At 43.3% G+C, this 10193-nt stretch overlaps 1 protein-coding gene across 1 annotated transcript; it reads right to left on the reverse strand.

The window, feature by feature from the left end:
• Positions 1 to 224: 224 nt before the first annotated feature.
• On the reverse strand, positions 225 to 3547 carry LOC143037669 (uncharacterized). Its single transcript, XM_076206197.1, has 3 exons — positions 3497 to 3547; positions 1638 to 3360; positions 225 to 1396 (listed from the first exon to the last, which is right to left on the reverse strand). Exons 2-3 carry the CDS (start codon positions 2039 to 2041, stop codon positions 1087 to 1089), a joined length of 714 nt encoding a protein of 237 aa, XP_076062312.1. The 5' UTR covers positions 2042 to 3360; positions 3497 to 3547; the 3' UTR covers positions 225 to 1086.
• Between the last annotated feature and the right edge of the window lie 6646 nt (positions 3548 to 10193).

Genomic DNA, 10193 nt, shown 5'->3' on the forward strand with positions numbered 1-10193 from the left:
GAGTCACAGTGGGCGTTGAATTAGTTTAACATGGTAAAATTCTTGACCATCATGACTACAGATTAGCTTAAGTTGAATAGGAAAAGTCATGGTCATTTCGACCTAAGTCACAGTGAGCGTCGAAATTAATTTTAACATGGTAAAATTCTCGACCATCATGACTGTAGATTAAATTAAGTTGAATAGGAAAAGTCATGTTCATGTCGACCTGAGTCACAGTGGGCGTTGAATTAGTTTAACATGGTAAAATTCTTGACCATCATGACTACAGATTAGCTTAAGTTGAATAGGAAAAGTCATGGTCATTTCGACCTAAGTCACAGTGAGCGTCGAAATCAATTTTAACATGGTAAAATTCTCGACCATCATGACTGTAGATTAGCTCAAGTTGAATAGGAAAAGTCATGTCCATTTCCACCTGAGTCACGGTGAGCGTCGAAATTAATTTCAACATGGTAAAATTCTCGACCATCATGACTGTAGATTAGCTCAAGTTGAATAGGAAAAGTCATGGTCATTTCGACCTGAGTCACAGTGAGCGTTGAAATTAATTTCAACATGGTAAAGTTCTTGACCATCATGACTATAGATTAGCTTAAGTTGAATAGGAGAAGTCATGTCCATTTCGACCTGTTTTTTTTTTTTTTTTTTTTTACTTATATCGATATCAATATCAATATATATATATATTCATTTATTTATTTATTTTTTATAAAAATAATATTGTACAATTCACATAGTGCATAAATTCTATGTAGAATATTGTATCTTGCTCAGCGGTTCCTGGGCCTTCCCCTACCCCTCGGTCGCCCTTTGCCCCCCCTTCTTTTGCGAAGAGGGGTGGAGCCGTTCCCATGGCGACACATGGGACAGGGGTGATCGAGTGGTAGAGATACCGTGTCCTGAAGGAAGTTGCTGATGCCCAGCCCCCGAGGTCCTGCACCCGTTCCACAGAGTGGGTGCGGAGAAACGCCAGCGATGCCGCGAGGCCTCTGATGTTGTGGGCGTGGGGGGCATGGCCCGGGTCGGCCTTCCGGTGCCCTGTTGGTGGTGTCAGCTAGCCAAGACAGGAAGTCCAGAACTGTGCTAGCGGAGATGGTCACTATCGCGTGTCTCCGAAGGAAGTCCTGGAATCTCCGGTTGGGAGGGTTGTTGGATCTGGATGACGGTCGGGACCGTAGCGAAGACGCGGTCTGTCGCTTCCTGGTCGAACAGACCACGGGAAAGGGGAGCTGCTCTCACCACGCCCCGGCGAGCTATCTCCGGGGCCGACCGCGCTGCAGACTGACGAGCTGCCAGACGAGCCGCGGTGAAGGCCCTCGCTGCTGGGGGTAGGGCTGATGACGCCATGTTGGCTGTACCCTCTGCCACGGTAGAGAGTGCCGCCAGGGTGTCTCTGCATACAGAAAACACGCGAATCAAATTAGTAGGGCGAGAAGGATCCCGATCCCCGGAGGGTGTAATAAAGTCACATCGCTCAATTGTAGAACGTATAACATATGCGAAGCCGAGGTCGTTTCCGAACGACCTCGTCCTCGGGCGCTAGTCAAGAGGCTCCGTCCTGGGTGAAGACGCTACCCGAGCGTCTCTCGCCAGGACAGGTCTGGACCCTCTATAGATTGAAATATCCCACTCACCTCAATTCTTCCCGCGGGAAGTCCTCAAAGCTCGTGGCGAGCGTCGTCAGCCAGTTCCTCATCATCGCCATTGCCGTGACGGTCGAGATGGTAGAGGCAAGGTCTTGTCTGGTCGAGGCCTCCGTCGTCAGCAACTTAGCCTCCGGTTCACTAAGTTGCTGGGGGAGGGCGGGGTCCCTGCCCGAGTGCCACAAGCAATCGCGCAGGCCCTCCGGCGCGAAGGGTGGTGGCAGGACGACGGGGAATGATGAAGGGATATGCCGTCGAGGAGGAACCGTCTTGGGTTGGTCTTGGGCCCGCTCGAGAGCAGGGATGTCTAAGGCTTTCTCCCCTTTCTCCTGCGGGAACCAGGCGTTTGGGGAGAGTGCTACCGCCGGTGAGTCCCCCGACCTGTCGACAAACATATGCCCATCAGGGTTTAAACGAGGGTTCTCCAGGAGAGCACCTAATGCGTCCAGAGTGTTAGAGGTGGAAATCCTGGAGGGCGTGGAGGCCGGGGCGGAGAGGGGTCGAATCTTGTATAGAACCTTAGCCCCCTCCGCGTCGTTGGCCCACTTTAGGATAACGTCATCTCTCCTCCTCCAGCCCTCCAGTAGCGAGTAGTCGGGAGACCAGGCCACTAGCTTGTGATCTTCTCCAAACGAGTACTCCCAGGACCGGGGAAGGTCACACCATGAGAAGGGGTGAACTCAAGAGTCCGTCATGGTAGGAGGATAAGGTAAAGAAGAACTGTAGTGGTCCTCCACCCCGTCCAACCCGACGGACGTCTGATTGGGGGGTTCCTCCTGAGAGGGGCCTTCTAGTCCTATACCTGTCGCCGGCACGGAGGGGCGGAGGGAAGGACCAGGAGGGAGAGTGGGAGGGGGGGCTAGAGCCGTAGGTTCAATAGGAGGTTGCTCTGGAGAGGGGTGCGTTATGATTTGCGCGGTCTGAAAGGCCGGATAATGTGATAGGGCCGATTCAAGGACGGGGCCTATCAGGGACGGAAGGAGGGCAGCCACTTGGGCAGCCAGAGTTCCCTCTCCCCTCGTTTCGTCCCCCGGCTCCCTGCCCTTGTGGGATTTACGGCGAGGAAAAGGAGAGCGAGGAAGGGAGGGTGAGTTGGGGGGAGAGGCTGTGGAGGGTGGGGACAAGCTGAGCGTCCTGGACCTCGGTGAGGCAGACCTCTTTTTCGAGCGAGATTTCCTGCCGGGTTCACGTGAGTGAACTAGGGAGGAAGACGAGTTCGTGGGGGTGCTTGACAAAGCAAGCCGTAAGGGTTTTAAGGACCCTTGATGGTCGGATGTATGGGGCTGCCGAGAGGCCTGAGGACGCTCGGGGACACCATACTCCGTAACATCAGACTCGTCCCCTTGTACTCCGAGAGGCCCAGGTTGTCCACCAACGGAAGTCTCGGAGACATAGGGAGACGGATGGCGAGGGCGAACGAGGCCCAATTCCACGCCTAACGCCGGATCCGCCCACACCAGGGGGGGGGGTCGTCAGCGGATTTCAATTTCCGAGCTCTGCGCCATGCCTCCCGAAGAAGTTCGAGGGCGGCTAGCTCGGAACGGGTTTTGGGAGGAGCAGCACGAATCTCCTCAACCCGCGCTTTGCACACAACGCAGGCTAGGGGGTTAAAGCCAGCTTGTGAGAAACAAGGGGCATGGCGGGAGCAGAGGTCGTGGTGGCCGTCTGACGAGATCCTGGCTGTGCAGCCGGATTCCACACACAAGCGTTTGGTCTGAAAATAGAATAATGATAATCATAGAAGGAGTGTCCCAAAGGTGTCTGGACACAACACCGAAGGGGAAAAACTGCAGGAGAACAGGTAGGGCTCCCTACGAGAACACACGAGCACGAGCAGGAACCAGACTTACCGGCATGAAAAGAAGGTGGGTTGTGGAGTGACCGACTCGTCTGGTTCCGCGATGCTAAGTGACGCGACGTCCGGCTCGAGCTAGCCGGGTAAGAAGGGAGGGAATAGGGAGGGGGAGGTGGGGTCGACAATGCGCATGCCTGCACAGAGCCGGGAATTTTAAATTTCCGATGATTTTGGCGGAAAATTCAAACCACACTCAACCTTCGGGAAATGGCCATATGACCAGGAGTGTGGTATGGGATTATCGCTATAGCTTCGCTGTGCAGGTTTCTTTCAGCCGATAAAGATATATTTTTGACGGAGGCTACCGTGGAAAATAGCACAATCGCACCTAACCCAACTCTCACGTTTAATGTCACGGTTCAAAATGGCTATTTCCTCATATCATCAAGTCTCGCATTTACGCCCCTTGCTCTTGATATTTCATATCCAAGGATGACGCTTCAATAATTCTATAAAACATCGGGTGTGGCTTTCTGTCCAATTAATTGGACTAGCAGAACTGGCCATGACGGAGAGCGTACCTTTCCACCTTGTTCCCACTACTTTTCAGTCCCCAACACCCAAACCAACGCTTCAGTTGAATGTTGGAATGACTGACAAAACGCTGAATGTTGAATTTGGCCCCAGGGATATCGTACTCTAACAATAAAACCTTTGGAAATGTATCGCATATCGACATTGTTTACTGTTTTCATATTCTAAATGCATCGAGATCGCCCGCGTCTTGGTAGTTTGCTCAACTCCCGATAGAGAGCGTGGTAACTGTGACGTCGAATTTGCGTTTTGTTATTCGCAAGCAGCCCCGTAAGTACCAATGGGTCTGTCGCTGTTTGCATCTCGTTTGTATTTTAACTGTCATCTCATTCATTTGAACGACACATGTCCGACCACCTGCAGGGATACGGCAATCCTTAGGAGGTAGATCTTAGACGTTTCAAAACAAATTCACTTAGGGACAGGCATACAACTAGACATAAATAGTTATGTGAAACATTACACAGATACCACCATAACTGTATTTAATGCAATCTGAATAATTTTAAAGTTTGTATTCAAGATGTTTCAACATGATCTGGGGCGACAGAATAAGAATAGGCATTGTCCAGAGCGAGATTCCATATCACACTTGGTGCAGGCTGACCAAACCGAGCGTGCAACAGACAGAACTACACGAGTAATAACGGTGAAGATGTTACAGTAATAATAAAACGAACAAACCTAGAGCATACTCCTTTATTAGGTCAACGGGGATAAGGAAACAGACCATAGCATACTGGAAGAACAACATAAACACTGACACAATCTTGGCCGGGTAGAATGGAAACCAAACTTCTGTATCGAAGTTCTGGACAAGACCCATTAGAATATATCAGAGAAAACTTAATGTCTGTAGGTTGTGTCTGGCAGTGGGAGAATGGAAAATGTGTCACTGCATACTGGATATTAAGTTTAATATAATATACATTGCTCTTTATATCGTATACATTACATATCACAATTAACATATTCTGTACCAAATAACCTAACTAAAGACGCATACAGTAGGGCGTCGCGTATTCGTTATTTCCTTGTCATATGCTATGGAATATATTACAAACACGGACAATAGAGCACAAGTGTGAAATGCGTGACGCCCCTTTAGTGTGTACCTTATATAATGCATGCCATTTCATGTCCTGATTGATCCAGACGAAATCGGGACCCGCCGGATATGCCAGTCATTTCGCACTCAACCCTGGAGGGTGAGGTAGGGATGAGAGAAGAGGCCCCCATCGTCACATAGACCAAAATTAGGAAAAGATGACACAAGAAGGAGAGGTGGCATATCTTCGACGTATGTCTAATTATATGTACGTTTACATTGGTACTTGATATGTTACCTAAACTTATAGATAAACTTAACCTAATAATCTTAACAGAAATCCCGGAACTACAGAAGGTTCCATTTTTACGCAGTAATGTCGACCTCGCAGCCCCGCGTTGTCTACCTCACAGCATGCGCGCGCATCTTGTTTACAACAGAACTCCTACGTCATGCAAGAAGGGGCCTATAAGCACAAGCCATTTCTCTTTATCTCCCTCTTTCGCTTCTCCCTCTTCCTTTCTCTCTGTATCTATCTCTACCTGTTTATATAATTATGACGCACATCGTGGGGGTGGAAAATATTGAAAAGAAAGACAGGAAATACATGTATATGCCTTAGAATTTATTTATTTATTTATTTAATTGTTTGTTTGTTTTTTACATACTAATTCGTGTAGATTGTGGGCGTTGAGGGATCCTTACATAATGGCAAGCTGCAATACATGTCTTGAAATATTCGCATTATTTACTAAAAATGTAGGGAGCGCACCCTCATTATGTGGAAGAAAATGAGCCACATACAAGACCATAATAACTGGATGTATAGACAATGTATAAATTTTAAATTTGAGTTGAAAAAGTGATACTACTTATCTTGAAATATTCACTTTATTTGTGAGCTTAGATAAATGTAGTCTGCCCCTCATCACGATATGAAAGAAAATTGCTCACTCACGAGAGCGCTGGATCACAGAAACGAACGTTGAAATAACGCATAACCTTTGAATTTGAGTTTTGAATTTATATTTTTCACATGCTTATTCCGAGTGACACTTGTAGAGACCAACAGCCTTGCGTGGCAGGATTTGTTAGGGTTACCCCTTCACTTGTAGCAGCGTGCGCGCGCGCACACACACACACACACACACACACACACACACACACACACACACTTTCAACGAACGGACGGCTTGAAGAACGTTCTGAAGAAAAGTGCAGATTGTGGATCCCAACGCAAAGAGAAGTGCCTTTTTGTATTTGCAGGGTGGGGGGAAATTGCTCGTGGGGTAGTGGGAAAGTAAGGAAAGAGGAGAGGGGGAGGGATTGCTGGGGAAATGGAAGGTAATGAGGAGGTGGAGGAATTGGCCCTGACGGGCCGCCGAAAGGTGGACAAGCGACCGCAAGACGAGCTGGATGATGACGACATGTCTAATAGGAATGTGAAGATTAGAGGTATAGATAGGAGCAATACAGTAGAAAGTGATGAGAATATTTTCAAGGGATTTAAAGCGGGGGGGGCCCACACAACCCCCCCCCCCCGACTGACAAGACTAGAAGAGAAGGTCGATAAGATGAACGAGGACTTGGAGCGTAGGTTCGGTAATGTTGACAGTATAATTCGAAGAATTGAAAAATTGGAAGAACTAGAGAGGGCGAACAAAAACTTAACTAAGGAAATTGAAGAATTAAAACAACAGTTAAAAGAAGTAAAAGATGAGAATAAAGTCTTAAAGGAGAATAATATGGAGAACAAGGAGGGTTGGAAAAAAATTCAAGAAAATAGCAAGGTTGCATTCACTGACATTATCAGACAGCAAATGAATGAACAAACTGAAAACTCAGTTATTAAAGTGATGAGACAGAAGGAGAATATAGTAAGAGACTTAGCAGACAAAAAGAAATGTATAATTATATTAGGAATGGAAGAGAAACATAACCCAGATAGAACCACAAGAATCAAAGAGGAAAATGAAAAAGTAAGCCAATTACTAGAATCAGTTCAGGAAGATGAACCAGAAATTATGAAACAAATCGAAGAGAAATTTAGACTCGGAAAGTATAGCACAGACAAGACCAGACCAATTAAGATTAAATTCAAGTCACAAACAACGGCAGAGAATATCTTATCCAAAACAGGGAAACTAGCAACAAGTGAACAATACAAAAAGATATGGATAAAAAGGGAAATGAATAAAGAGGAAAGAGAGGAAGAAAAGCAGAAAAGACTGGAAGCTAAGGCAAAAAACGAGAACAGAACGGAGTCAGAGAAAGAGAGATTCTATTGGAGAGTAGTGAACATGAAACTAAGGAAGTTCGACATACAAAAGAAAAACATAAGGGAAACAGAGAACACAATGGAAGTGGCAGAAAACTAAGAGTGTCTTACACAAATATAGATGGATTAATAACAGGATTGAATGAGCTGAATGATTATTTGAAAGAAAAAGAACCAGACATAATGGGAATTGTAGAAACAAAATTAAAAGGCCCACTACCACCCAACAGTGTAGGACATGATGCATACAATTATTGGATTAGAAACAGAGAGAAAAAGCAAGGGGGTGGAGTTATGTTCCTGACTAAGAAGGATATAAACGTGAAAGGTGTCATATATGGAAAGAATACAGTAGAGATGATTATGATAGAAGTGGAAGACAGAGATAAGAAGAGCAGAAAATTTGTGATAAATTATGTGCCTCCAAAAACAGCCTCATGGGAGGAGAGTGAACATAAAAGTATGTTAGAGGACACAAAGATAACATTAAATAAAATAATGGAAGATGGAGGAAGAATATTTATGATGGGCGACTTTAATTGCAAAGAAATCTGCTGGGAAGAAATGACAGTAAAGGGTGGAGACGACTCATGGGGAAACGCTCTACTTGAGATGATTATTGACCACACAATGACACAATGGATACAGGAGAACACTAGGTATAGAAATGAAGAAGAACCATCGAGACTAGACTTATTAATTACATCTGAACCTAGAATAGTGGACAAGATTGAATATAAAACACCAATAGGTAAAAGTGACCACATATTGATTGAATTGGAACTTAATGAAGAAAAATATATCAAAAGAAATGAACAATATAGAAAAGGAAGAATGATGTATGAAAAAACAAACTTTGATAAAATAAGAGAATTCTTTCAACAAGAAAACTGGGAAGAAATATACAAAGAAGAAACACCAGTGGAAAAGAAATGGAATATTTTGACAAAAATTTACAAAAAAGGAGTGGAAAAGTATGTCCCAAGACAAAAACAAGAAAAAGAATATGTAAAATGCTGGTACAACAAAAGTTGTAGAGAGTTAAAAGATAAAAGAGACAAAGCCTGGACCAGATGGAAAAAAGACAGAAAACCTGAAAAATGGAAAATATATACCAGTTATAGAAATGAATATGTACAAACATGCAGAGAGGAAAAAGAGAAAATATGAAAAAGACGTCATAGAAAAATGTAAAGATCAACCAAAACTATTCTACAGATTTGTAAACAATAAACTGAAAAACAAACAGGACTTGGAGAAATTAAGACAAGGGGGAGTTGAATACACTGAGGAAATGGATATGGCGGAAATTATGAACAAACATTTTAAATCAGTGTTTACAAGGGAGAACATACAACCTGAAGAGATTGAATGGAAAGAGAAAGTCCCCCCTATAGAAAAAATAGAAGTATCAAAGAATGAAATATTGATACAATTGAGTAATCTTGATGTCAGAAAATCACATGGACCAGATGAAATAGCAAACTGGATTCTGAAAGAATGCAGAAATGAACTGGCAGACAAAATACATAGCATAATAAGCAGTTCCTTGAAAGAAGGAAAAGTTCCAGAAGATTGGAAAAAAAGCAAATATAGTACCTATATATAAAGGAGGAAATAAAGAGGAACCTACCAACTATAGACCAGTCTCTCTAACAAGTACAATAGCAAAAATTTGTGAAAGAATTATCAAAAATAGATGGGTAAAATACTTGGAAAAAAACAACGTACTAAATCCAAGGCAATTTGGATTCAGACAAGGACGATCATGCGTCACCAATTTAATATGCTTCTATTCAAGGCTAATAGATATAATACAAGAAAGAGATGGATGGGCTGATTGTGCATTTCTAGACCTAAAAAAAGCTTTTGACAAAGTACCACATAAGAAGTTGCTTAAGAAACTAGAATCTGAAGGAGGAATACAAGGTAAATTACTAAATTGGATGGAAGACTTCTTGCAAGAAAGAAAAATGAGAGTAGTGATAAGAAATCAACACTCAAAATGGAATGAAGTAATAAGCGGTGTCCCGCAGGGAACAGTCCTGGCCCCAATAATGTTTGCTATATATATTAATGATATGGATGAAGGAATTGAAAGCTATATGAGCTTCTTTGCAGACGATGCAAAACTACTGAAAAGAGTGAAAACTGAAGAAGATTGTGAATCACTACAGAGAGATCTAAATAAAGTACAGGAATGGAGTAAGAAGTGGGAGATGGAGTTCAATACAAAAAAGTGTAGTATAATGGAATTTGGAAAAAGCAAAAACAGAATAACAGGATCATATAATTTGGGAAAAGAAGGAATAAAAAAAGTAGAAAATGAAAAGGACCTGGGAGTCATTGTTATGAATAATATGTCACCTGAAAAACATATAAATAAGATTTTTGGAGAAACTTATAATTTAATAAGAACAATCAAAGTGGCATTTACATACCTGGATGAAGAAATGGTGAGGAAAATCCTAATCACCCTGATAAGACCAAGATTAGAATATGCAGCAACGATATGGTCACCAAGTACAAAAAAATGTATAAAAAAACTTGAAAGAATACAAAGAGCAATTACAAAACTGGCACCAACACTCTCAAAACTATCATATGAAGAGAGACTACAAAAACTTGGACTACAGACACTAGAGCAAAGAAGAGAGAGAGGAGATTTGATAGCTATTTACAGAATCATGAAAGGCATAGAAATTACTGATAGAGAGAATCTGATAAAATGGGATGACAGAAATACAAGAGGACACGGAAAGAAAATAAAAAAAGACAGCTATAGAAGAGATTTGAAAAAGAACAGCTTTCCACACAGAGTAATAGACAGTT

The sequence above is a fragment of the Oratosquilla oratoria genome, chromosome 23, assembly GCF_046742065.1.
Source record: "Oratosquilla oratoria isolate Oo_2021 chromosome 23, ASM4674206v1, whole genome shotgun sequence".
In the NCBI taxonomy this organism is placed as follows: domain Eukaryota; kingdom Metazoa; phylum Arthropoda; class Malacostraca; order Stomatopoda; family Squillidae; genus Oratosquilla; species Oratosquilla oratoria.

Coding starts and splice junctions, on each gene's coding strand:
- LOC143037669 (XM_076206197.1), bottom strand. CDS start 2,041: ATGTTTGTCGACAGGTCGGGGGACTCACCGGCGGTAGCACTCTCCCCA. Junction 1,397..1,637: donor TTCCCGCGGGAAGAATTGAG/GTGAGTGGGATA, acceptor TTCTGTATGCAG/AGACACCCTGGCGGCACTCT.